At 39.9% G+C, this 12,492-nt stretch overlaps 3 protein-coding genes across 3 annotated transcripts; all 3 read left to right on the top strand.

The window, feature by feature from the left end:
- Positions 1 to 3,970: 3,970 nt before the first annotated feature.
- Positions 3,971 to 7,107, top strand: LOC143746198 (heat shock 70 kDa protein-like). Its single transcript, XM_077237962.1, has 2 exons — positions 3,971 to 4,117; positions 4,605 to 7,107. The coding sequence occupies exon 2, from the start codon at positions 4,626 to 4,628 to the stop codon at positions 6,555 to 6,557; it is 1,932 nt and encodes a 643-aa protein (XP_077094077.1). The 5' UTR covers positions 3,971 to 4,117; positions 4,605 to 4,625; the 3' UTR covers positions 6,558 to 7,107.
- An 852-nt stretch (positions 7,108 to 7,959) lies between these two features.
- On the top strand, positions 7,960 to 11,027 carry LOC143746204 (histone H2A). The gene is made up of 3 exons (XM_077237966.1): positions 7,960 to 8,050; positions 8,377 to 8,556; positions 8,660 to 11,027. The coding sequence occupies exon 3, from the start codon at positions 10,595 to 10,597 to the stop codon at positions 10,979 to 10,981; it is 387 nt and encodes a 128-aa protein (XP_077094081.1). The 5' UTR covers positions 7,960 to 8,050; positions 8,377 to 8,556; positions 8,660 to 10,594; the 3' UTR covers positions 10,982 to 11,027.
- A 668-nt stretch (positions 11,028 to 11,695) lies between these two features.
- On the top strand, positions 11,696 to 12,132 carry LOC143746168 (histone H3). The gene has a single exon (XM_077237930.1). The coding sequence runs from the start codon at positions 11,722 to 11,724 to the stop codon at positions 12,130 to 12,132; it is 411 nt and encodes a 136-aa protein (XP_077094045.1). The 5' UTR covers positions 11,696 to 11,721.
- Positions 12,133 to 12,492: the final 360 nt, after the last annotated feature.

Below are 12,492 nucleotides of genomic sequence, written 5' to 3'. Positions count from 1 at the left end.
CTACAGGACTCCCGTTACAGTTTCTTGTGCAAACTTTATGATGCATGAAAAAGCATAATTTAATATAAATGTGTGATTTGATAACCCTACAGTTTTACCTGTCATTAAACAGACATGTGCTGAATTCTTGAAAAGGCTGGAAAACAATATTGTCACTGTTGTGTTGAAACACTGGAAGCAAGAACCAAAATCCAAAGTTTATTTAAATGTACACACAGACTACAGGGAATCTCAGGAGAAATAATGTGAAGAGAGAGATGGGAGGAAGACAAGAAAAACAAAGATGAGGAAGAATAAGAGAAGGTCAGACACAGAAAAGACCACAAGAGAAAGAGGAAAAAAGGCAAACAATTTAAATGGTATATAACTTTTATTATTATTTCAATAAATATCATTGTACAGAGAACATTATAAAAGTAAGACTGTACACTGGATGCATTGTTCAACAGAATGTGCTGTTTTTACAGATGAAACTCCAGATGTGTAGACATCATCGCTGTGTGAAAACTGCTTCAGTTTCAGATATGAAACAAATATTGAGAACATTTCACTGATAAAACCAAGAGATTCATTTTCCTAATTTGTTTAACAGACACAGTTTTGAGGCTTTAATTGAGAAACCGATTAAGCTGATACAATTAAGGAAAAAAGGCAACCTTTTATTTTAAGAGAATTGCTTCAATTATGTGGTTTTATTTAAAGACACCATTGTTAGTTCCCATGCTCTGCACATGGCTGGATATGAAGAGTAAATATTGAATTTAAGTGTTATTTCATGTTTTTGAGTATAGGAAACATATGTTAATGTTTAATGTTCTATCATGTTTGACATATAAAAGTTTCTATTATGTTGTAGTTTTGATCGTTACCATTGTGCAGAAGAGTAGGGCTTATGGTGAGACTGTGAATAACTTTGTTCATTGAGAAATACCTGCTATAATCATTGAGCATTAACAAATGTGTTACTGTGTAGCATACAGAGCTATGAACTGTAGCTCAAATATAGCTAGTGATGCATGATGTCCAATTAAGTGGACCGATGATTAATCAGAATATCCTCCCAATCTAAAAACAATACTTCAAATGTAACTGTGATATGACTTATTATATATTGCTTGATGCTACAACATTTTTTACTGTAAAAGTGTGAAGCGTCCTCTGTGTGTTCAGCTCTGCTTTGATACAGATGTTGTTTTGGGCCGCTTGAAGCACAAGAACATCATCCCGAGTCTGTCTGTGATCTCATCTCTGGCCTTATAATCATCATCATCATAATCATAAATATATACATCTGATCACACAGTATTAATGTTTTAACTCATTAAACATGCATTTAACCGTTCATCAAGACATAAAAACTTTCATAAAGGATTCGCCATTTATCTCATACATATATGGAACCATGTGAATAGAAATTATGGAAATTATTGTGTCAGATGTTGTTGCTTATTTAAATGAGATGCTTATCATTTAGAGCAAGAGATAGCATGGGTCATACTCTCATTTTAACCACTACAAATGCTAATTCACAACATAGTCCTGTATTTGCAATAGTCTATTATGTTTGATTGATCGGTCAAAGATCGGATAGATTGGTCTGGTCCGGTTTGTTCACTTGAAACATTCAATGATGTTGAAACAATTCTAATGTTTTGTTTTGCTGGGTCTCAGTTGTCAAGTCTAGTCACCTTTTTTTAGCGCTTTTTACAATACAGATTGTTTTAAAGCAGCTTCACGGAGATAACAGGAAAATAATGTTGTAATAATATTGTTAAATATAAAATCCCAAATATGTCCCCAACTAAGCCAGCCAAAAGCAGATGGTGAAAAAGGTGAAGAAAGGCGACAGTTGTGTGTAAGAACCTCTTATAAACCTGAAAACATCAGGGCCTTCAGCTGTTGACGTTGATGAAGTTGATATTGATGATGTAATTTGAAGAGCTTATTAAATCGTTGTTCTATATCATTTTCAGTTGTGACTGTGTGCACAGAGTAAAAAAACACAACGTTAAATTAATAGTTATGAATCTATTTTCTCTTATCATCTGTTTTGTACACATCTGATTATTTTTTATCAGGAATATTTCAATGGTTTCTGTCATCTCTTCTGTCTCAATAGTTTTCTTCTTCTATGGTTTAATGGTGGTTGTACTGGAATGTGAAGCATTCATGGGAAGATTAAAAAAATAATAAAATAAAATTACTTATGCAATATGAGTCTGAACAAATATTATTGGCTTAAATTCCTGCACTCTTTAAATAGCTAATAAAATCTCCATTATCTGTTGTAAAAACTGATCCTCTTCTGAATGCTGACTCTCTCTCTGAATAAATGCTGAAGCTGAATATCCTGATTCTCTGATCCATCTGGAGCATTGAGGAGTTTTATCTACACAGTGTTGAACAACAACCTCCTTATGTGCAGATTTATAATTCTTAACCGTATATTAAAGATAAAAAATAGACGCCTCTGATGTGAGAGACCCGGGTTTGAATCCACTGTGAGACACCAATGTGTCCCTGAGCAAGACACTTAACCCCTAGTTGCTCCAGAGGCCTCTGACATATATAGCAATTGTAAGTCTAAAGCGTCAGCTAAATGAATAAATGTAATGTAAATGTTACTAGGCTACTCTTTGTCCTCATGCTTTGTTATATTAAAAAGTGCCTAAGTGCCTAATAATATTTATATACTGAAATAATATCGGCATTATAATTATTATGACTATGATTAGATGCTTTATTTTTGGTTAGGCTATTTGTGGTGCTCTACACACAGCTATAGACTGTAAAAGGCGCACAGCGCGTGATGGAGCGGCGGCGCTGGTTTTGCGTTTCTGTTTGACTGCGGGGATGATTGGATTATTCTGGAACATTTGTGACTTTGTGGCACGTTTTGTCATTCTGCTCTATTGTCAGCAGAGGTCACTGTTAACTGCATTCAGGGCGTTATTTGTTTTTCTCCCATTTCACCCATTATTCTTTCTCAAATGTTGAGCAATTCTGGCACACAAGACACCTAACCTCATGTAACGGTGAATTAATTATAAACGAATAGTTCATTAATGGCTACTGAATTAATTTATGTAGGCTATGGACTGTTAAGTGCATCAGTGGCCAAAATAAAACCTATCTGGGTGAAAGTCAATTTAATTAATCATGCAGCAAACTAAAGCTGCATGTTCAAATGGTCTATTAAACATAGAGGTATATTTGGCATTTCAGACTAATTTAGTTAATTAGGCTACACTGTAATATAATTAGCCAATTCAATGCGTAAAATTGAGAAAATATGTCAAGATCTTTATACAAATTATAGTTTATTCCATCATTAACATACCCTGGCTATAACTGTCTGATATTTTATTATAACAATCGTGTTGCCCTGGGGGAATTAAGCTTAAAGCTTTACTCCAAACTGGATTAATTATAGTGAACACAAGATGTTTTATTCAAATAACTTGACATTTAAGTCTGGGAAACTGATGGCTTCCTACAAACCCAACAAAAAGTTCAATTTAGAGTGAATATATTGTTTAGCCTACCCAATGTTTTTAACAATCATGATCAGTTAACAATCATTGCGCGATTTACAAACTTAAACCATAGTTAAAAGCACTAGCTCTTATATAAAAGACTTGTTTTAGAATAACTGCAGGGAGGCCTAATGACATTTTATTTTTATCTTTTACTCTATGAAAAAGCGACCAGACAAGAAAGTTTAAAACCCCACCTTTTTCATATTTCACGTAATTATCAAGCACTCGACTATGATAACTAAAGACATTTTTTTATATTTCATTGCAAATAATTTGACTTTTCTTCTCTGTTTGGCGTAATTTCACAGCACAGTTCCGGAAGCATCCAGAAACTTCCTCTCAGTTGAGCGCTGACGTGACGCGGCCGCTTTCTGTGTTTTGATTGGTCTGATTCACTGGACTTTTCCAGAAATGTATCGAGTGCGCGCTCTGGTGTATTTAAGGAGCGGATGGGTGGCAGATAATACGAAACTCATCAGAAGAAAAGCGATCTGTGAATCTAGCGATAAAAACCCCAGTCTGTACTGACTTTTTCCGTGACGAGGTGTATATTAATTTGATTGAAGAATCGCTCAACGGTAAGTCTACATTTATTTTACTTTAGGGTCTAGGTTAAATGAATTGTGTAGCCTAGTACCACTCATGCATCTACTTAATAGGTTTCAATATTTGCTTTGTATGTTACTATTTTATTACATGCAGAGAGTCTATCTCCTGAATAAACAAGCAGGGGGCAATTGCATAAACTTAGCCACCTTTAAGACTGACTGTGTCTTAAGAACTAGTCTGACCAACCAGCAGTTTACCAAGATTTAAGTGAATTTTGAATTCAAATTAGACTGATCTACCATTTTATGTAACTTAAAAGAGAAATTTAGACGACTAATATGTAAGACTAGTCTAAGCAGTTTATGCAACTGTCCACTGTATTCACTGTTACACTTTATTTTTGCATTAAGAAAAACATTTTGTTACTATTATACTCTAAGAGTACAATACCTATTTTCTTTGTACAACAGTTTATATTCAGAAAAATTCTTATTTTTCTTTTTTGTGTTTTCCTAGTTTTTAACTAGTAACCAAGACATGTCATCAGCAAAAGGAGTAGCCATTGGCATTGACCTGGGCACCACCTACTCCTGTGTGGGGGTGTTTCAGCATGGAAAAGTGGAGATCATCGCCAATGACCAGGGGAACAGAACAACACCCAGCTATGTTGCCTTCACTGACACAGAGAGGCTCATTGGAGATGCAGCTAAAAACCAGGTGGCCATGAACCCCAACAACACCGTGTTTGATGCAAAGAGGCTGATTGGCAGGAAGTTTGATGACCCAGTAGTGCAGTCTGACATGAAGCACTGGTCCTTCCAAGTCGTCAGTGATAGCGGAAAGCCACAGGTTCAAGTCGAATACAAAGGAGAAAACAAGACATTTAATCCCGAAGAAATTTCCTCTATGGTCTTGATTAAGATGAAGGAGATTGCTGAAGCTTATCTGGGGCAGAAGGTGACAAATGCAGTCGTCACAGTTCCTGCCTATTTCAATGACTCGCAGAGGCAAGCCACTAAAGACGCTGGAGTGATCGCTGGGCTCAATGTCCTCAGAATCATCAACGAGCCCACGGCTGCCGCCATCGCCTACGGCCTTGACAAAGGCAAAGGAGCAGAACGCAACGTCCTGATCTTTGACCTGGGTGGAGGCACCTTTGACGTGTCCATCCTGACCATTGAAGATGGCATCTTTGAGGTGAAGGCCACAGCCGGAGACACTCATCTGGGTGGCGAGGACTTTGACAACCGCATGGTGAATCACTTTGTAGAAGAGTTCAAGAGGAAGCACAAGAAGGACATCAGTCAGAGCAAGAGAGCACTGAGGAGGCTGCGGACAGCGTGCGAGCGAGCCAAGAGAACCCTCTCCTCCAGCTCTCAGGCCAGCGTGGAGATCGACTCACTGTACGAGGGCATTGACTTCTACACGTCCATCACCAGAGCACGCTTTGAAGAGATGTGCTCAGACCTCTTCAGGGGAACACTTGAGCCTGTGGAGAAAGCCCTGAGAGACGCCAAGATGGACAAGTCTCAGATCCATGATATTGTGTTGGTTGGTGGTTCCACAAGAATCCCAAAGGTCCAGAAGATTCTGCAGGATTTTTTCAACGGCAGGGACTTGAACAAGAGCATCAACCCAGATGAGGCAGTGGCTTATGGTGCAGCGGTGCAAGCCGCCATCCTCATGGGTGACACATCTGGAAATGTCCAGGACCTGCTGCTGCTGGATGTTGCGCCACTATCTTTGGGCCTCGAGACTGCAGGTGGAGTCATGACGGCCCTCATCAAACGCAACACCACCATCCCCACCAAACAGACCCAGACCTTCACCACCTACTCCGACAACCAGCCCGGGGTCCTGATCCAGGTGTATGAGGGAGAGAGGGCCATGACAAAAGACAACAACCTGCTGGGTAAATTTGAGCTCACAGGAATTCCACCTGCACCACGTGGAGTCCCGCAGATTGAAGTGACCTTTGATATTGACGCCAACGGAATCCTAAATGTGTCGGCGGTGGACAAAAGCACTGGAAAAGAGAACAAGATCACCATCACCAATGACAAGGGCAGACTGAGCAAAGAGGAGATTGAGAGGATGGTGCAGGACGCAGACAAGTACAAAGCTGAAGATGATCTGCAAAGAGAGAAGATTGCTGCCAAAAACTCCCTGGAGTCGTACGCCTTTAACATGAAGAGCAGTGTGGAAGAGGAGAACCTGAAAGGCAAGATCAGTGAGGATGACAAGAAGAAAGTCATTGAGAAATGCAACAACGCCATCAGCTGGCTAGAGAGCAACCAGCTGGCGGATAAGGAGGAGTATGAACATCAGCTGAAGGAGCTGGAGAAAGTCTGCAACCCAATCATCACTAAGCTTTATCAGGACGGGACGCCGGCTGGAGGCTGTGGAGCTCAGGCACGCGGCGGGCCAGGGGCCGCTTCCCAGGGACCCACTATTGAAGAGGTGGATTAAAGTTATCACTGATATGTCATGTGTCAGAACTCACTTAAACTTTGAGCAAGGATTTTTTAAATGACATTGCTGCTCTAATAGTCTAATATTAATGAATCCTAAACTACTGTATTTTATGTACTCAATTTGTATATACTGTTAAGATGTAAATAATACAAGCATGATTATCTTTTATGGACAATGAACATTGTTCAAGTTTTTTTTATTAAATATGAAATGTTTCATTCAGAAGGTCTAGTCATGTGGTTTCTTTTTTCAGTTATAGTAGTTAACATGTGTAAAGTGCTCTCTTTCTTACACTCTTCACAAACACACTTGCAACCATATGAAATGATAATATAAAACATGATGCACTTTTTTAATTTGTTAATATAAGTTCAGTTATTTTGTTCTGTTGTTGTTACTCCGTTTGTTTATTTTACATTGCAGCTGTTCCTAAACAGATTTCAGAACAAGTTTACTGAACTTGGTGTTTTGTGTTCCTGGTAAGAGTTTTAATGTATTGTGAAGATATAATGAAAAAATAAATGCTATATTGTGTTTAAAAAAATGGGTCTTTTTTGAGGTGTAAGATGAAGGTAAAATCTCACCCTAAACTACAGACTGCAAGACAAATCATATTAAAGCATGTTAATCATGTTAATGAAAATGTTACTCTAAAGTCAGAGTAGAATATGCCAAAAATAAACATTAGGACATTTTCCTATCTTAAGAGGGGTTAGTGAGTATTTTCACAGACAAGTATGACATCATGCAACAGCCAGACACACACACACACACACACACACACACACACACACACACACACACACACACACACACACACACACACACACACACTACAGGGTGAGTATAGAGATAGAGAAAGGGAGATTTTTCAAAAATATGCAGCGAAGCAAAGCGATTCATTGCAAAATTGATTTTCTTAATCAGAATTTCTTTTTTTTCACATTTCTGAAAAATGACAAGTTGTCATGTTTATTTATATAGCACTTTGTATAATGCAGATTGTTGTTTTCCAGTTTATTACTGTGAAGCTGCTTTGACACTGTTGATAATGTTGGAGAATTCATAAATTATGAAATCAGTTCAATAAAGCAGCTCTACAGGAGACGAGTCATTATCCAGCTCAATTCAGTTCAAATTTTGTTCACATCTGACAGTGTCAGTGAAGTTGATAATAGGCCTATAACGGAAAAAGTGTATTTTAACCCCAGCTGAGCATGCCAAAGGCAACATCCTCCTGAGAAGCAAAACTGTGTAAAATCATTTTCAGAGAATCTCTCTTGGAATGTATTTGATTTTTTTTTTTTTTTTTTTTGCTTGCAACAAGAAATAAAACCCTAGAACTTGCCAATGGGGCTAAATAAATAAATAACAGTTTAATCTGTCTGAAACTCAGGTTTACCATTCAATGAGGTCTACTGTGCTAGCAAATGTGCAGAAGGCGCTTGTGAGAGCCGGGCTATTCTACTCCAGCACTTCAATATTCAGTGAGTAAATAACTATACAATGTGCTTGTATTACCACATAGATATAAACACTAGATGTCGCTTTGGCTACGGCAGTTCATTGGAACAAATGCGTCAATAGAGCCGCCATCATGGATCAGGGGAGCGCCTCCTCTTTAATGCATCAGTCATGTAGGAAAAGGTCTAAAGCAAATAAAATCACCATAAATCGTCATGAATGCGATTTTCTTGTTTCGGTTCGTTCCAACGGTCAGACATTTATTTATCACTGAGTCCAGAGAAATTGTAAAAAATGTACAAAATTTCACATTCTTGTGTAATGTAATCCCTTGCTGTCTGGATTTTAGATTTGGTTCGTGTGAACATCATAGACTGTAAAGGTGAACATCCATACGCAGAACAAAAGTCCAGCATCATCCATGAATCCAGCGTTACCTACTTCCTATGACTAGACCCCTGTTCCAAGATGGCGGCGGTTTTGACGCATGCTTAGAACCCGAAGGCGACATCTTGTGTATATATCTATGGTATAACCAAACAGAACCTTTTTGCCCATAAAATGTTCTTCAGATAAATTGCTTAAAGACACCCATACAATTTGCTATGTCCATCTAAACATTCCTGCTGCAGTGTGAGCCTGACTGAATGTGGACCAGTCAACACAGACTGATGACCCTGAATAGCACTGAGGCCATGAGGCGCTGGAGGGTGACGCACACACACACACACACACACACACACACACACACACACACACACACACACACACTGTATGATCCTGCAGCACTGCCAGTCTGTGCTCCAGAATGAGGCTCAGACGCCATCGTTACTATCTAGAGCAAATAAATACTCTTGTTCCGCCAGTTTTGTTATATACATCCCTAAAAAGTGCCTAATAATATTTCTATACTGAAATAATATCTGCATCATAATTATTATGATATGATGATTGGTTTTTCATTATGCTTATATTTTTGGTGGCCTTCACACAGTGCGTGATGGAGCGGCGGCGCTGGAAGCAAACAATATATGCTATTACAATAGAGGAACTGACTGGAGTTTCTGTAATGTCCTCATAACATCTCTAGTTGCTGTCCTACAAAAAACGTGTGACATTATCATTCACATACCAGCACTCTTTTAGTATTTCTTATTCTTCTTTTGATGTTTTATGGCGGTTGGTAAACCAGTTTATGGTGCGTAATCCATATGTGGAGTGTGAGGTGATGATATCATGGGAAAATAATAATAATACAACAACAACAAAACATTCCACCTATATTCTATTAGGCCTATATAACTTTGTTATTTTCATGAAACGCATAAGAGCTCTATAACCGTTATTAGAAATGTTTAGCACATTCTGTAATGTCAGAGAATTAATGCCAGCAGATTTTAATTCCTCTTTTTCCTGGAGTCTTTCACTTGCCCTACAGTTATTCAGCACATGCTTTACACTGGAAGTCCACAATGATTACACTGACCGGATGGATGTTTTCCTATCATCTGGAGAGATTTATTAAGAGTAGAGTGTCTAATTCTCAATCGAGATATAACTGCATCATCCTTTCCATTACCATAATCAGTTCTTACATGGCCAACTTGTTTATGTATATTATACAATTGTCCTTTGTTTCCTTTATCCCATCTCTCTGACAGCTAATTTAACTTAACCTTTAATTTCTGATTTACTCAAAAGTCTGTGTATGTCTATATTTGTAAGTAAATTTTGGCACGCATAGAAATTTGACCCTAATTCTCATTTGGCAGATTCTCTAAAAACTACTTCTATTAATATATCTTCCCTATTCAGATGTCCCATTCAATATAACTGTGGAAGTTGTGTGTAAGTACTGTTGTAGGTTTGATTTCTTCCACCCACTGTAAGGCTCTCTGAACAGCCTCCATCTCAGTTGCATATACTAATATATTGTTAGCAGTTCTTTTTGCAGATTTATATTTAAAGTGAGGAATATACGTCAGTTTCTGTACGCCCAGTTTCTGGGTCTTTAGAAGCATCTGTATAAATCTGCAAAACATATAACATAACAAGTATTTAGTTTTTAAATACTGCTGCACTATTGTCTCTTTGGGAACATTTTTCTGGTTTTCATTTATTGGCTTAAGTATTTGCAAATCAACTGTTGGTATTGAGAAGAACCGAGGTGGCTAGACTGGCAGAGCCACTGTGGGGCTAATATTGATATTACTGATGCCTATTTGTTGAGCCTGCTGTCCAGCCATAGCTATTCAGATATGTCTGCTCATATAACAGCAGTTTTACAATATATGTTTGACATGGTGATTAGTAAAATGACCTTTAATACCAATCAGTCCTTTTAATATTATTTAACTGCATGGTCTTAACCGTCACAAATACTTGTGCATAAATATTCCCGCCAGAAAGGGCGTTGGGCTTTGGAGCGAAGTTCAGTGATTGGTTTAAATCTTAACAGACTCTAAGCCAATGGGCGACTGGTGCTCGAATTTAAATACAGTATGTGGAGGCGTTTATCGTCATTCTCTTCACTTCCACTGTGAAAGTTTTAGGAACAAAACATAAAAATGAGCGGCAGAGGTAAAACCGGCGGCAAAGCCCGAGCAAAGGCCAAGACTCGCTCGTCCAGGGCAGGACTGCAGTTCCCCGTCGGTCGTGTCCACAGGCTCCTCCGTAAAGGCAACTACGCCGAGCGCGTCGGTGCCGGAGCTCCTGTGTATCTGGCGGCTGTGCTCGAGTATCTGACCGCGGAGATCCTGGAGTTGGCTGGAAACGCCGCTCGGGACAACAAGAAGACCCGCATCATCCCCCGGCACCTGCAGCTGGCGGTGCGCAATGACGAGGAGCTGAACAAGCTTCTGGGCGGAGTGACCATCGCTCAGGGCGGCGTGTTGCCCAACATCCAGGCCGTGCTGCTGCCCAAGAAGACCGAGAAGCCCGCCAAGGGCAAATAACCGCTCCGGTCCCTCACTGACGAACAACGGCTCTTTTAAGAGCCACTCATCTGATCTGATAGAGAGCTCTTTTCATAACATTTACCAACAGTTTAACTTCTCTTGGTTGAGAAAAAAGTGACCATTAATTTATTCTGCAATGTAATTATAGTAGCCAAAATCTGTGCATGCCTATCGTAAACGTATGATAATCCCCTAGTATGTTTAGCAGAGACCGTGTGAAATGTTGCTGCCCCCAACCCATCTTCTCTAATAATAAATATACGTGTCTACTAAGCTCTGGTAATGTATGTGACCTTACTATATCCAAAATAAAAAGCAAAATACATCTCTGCTTCTGTGGTTTTCTAGTGTAACAAACTAAACAATGTTACTGTGGGTCCTCTGCTCTACTGAACGATCCTTTATTTTACAGACGGATGGCACAATCGCTGGGAATTAAGGCGAGTAATTCAGAACAAATAAACAAAGCCACGTGAGGTTTGAGAATAAAGGTTTGATGAGCAAAATAGTAAACAGAACAAAGCATCTTGAGCGGGAAACACGCCGCTTGCTTGAAAATAAGAAACGCGCAGTCATTGGCTTGCAGTCACAAGCAAACGTCACACACTAGCCAATCACAAGCCTCTGCATCATCGTGACACTGTGAGCTCGTGACGGTCCAATGCTATAAAAGCAGGCGTGTAACAAAAGGCGGCATTTCCAGCTCAAGCAGGACCGAGAGAGGAGAAACTGCAGCGATGGCAAGAACTAAGCAGACCGCTCGTAAATCCACCGGTGGCAAAGCCCCGAGGAAGCAGCTCGCGACTAAAGCAGCGCGAAAGAGCGCGCCCGCCACCGGCGGTGTCAAGAAGCCCCATCGGTACCGGCCCGGGACCGTGGCTCTGCGGGAGATCCGCCGCTATCAGAAGTCCACCGAGCTGCTGATCCGCAAACTGCCTTTCCAGCGGCTGGTGAGAGAAATCGCCCAGGACTTCAAGACGGACCTGCGCTTCCAGAGCTCCGCGGTCATGGCCCTGCAGGAGGCCAGCGAGGCTTATCTGGTGGGTCTGTTTGAGGACACCAACCTGTGCGCCATCCACGCCAAGAGAGTCACCATCATGCCCAAGGACATCCAGCTGGCGCGCCGCATCCGCGGAGAGCGCGCTTAATCCCGCCGCTGCTGAGCACGCGCGTTCAAACCCCAACGGCTCGTTTAAGAGCCACATCACTTACTATAAACGAGACAATTTTAACTTTGACGCAGAATATTAAAAAAAACAAGACCCAGTGCAGTGTGGGATCTGATTTCAGTAAAAGATAGATCAGGGTTATTATGAGGGTGGGAAAATGTGCGGTTATACTGTTTCCTCAAATATGCAATTGGCCACTTCTGTTTCATTTGATCAGAGTTTATGGCATTTGGATCAGACAGCCAGTGATTAACACAACTACATGATTCCAATGTGCTTGTTTTCATTAAGCAGAAACAAATTCATATTATAAATGTTTTCATTATGTATATGCATATC

Source organism: Siphateles boraxobius, unplaced genomic scaffold, assembly GCF_051911475.1.
Source record: "Siphateles boraxobius isolate OS27281-9 unplaced genomic scaffold, OSU_SipBor_1 214, whole genome shotgun sequence".
Taxonomy (NCBI): domain Eukaryota; kingdom Metazoa; phylum Chordata; class Actinopteri; order Cypriniformes; family Leuciscidae; genus Siphateles; species Siphateles boraxobius.
Note: the sequence above shows the minus strand (reverse complement) of the source record. Positions and strands in the feature narration are given on the sequence as shown.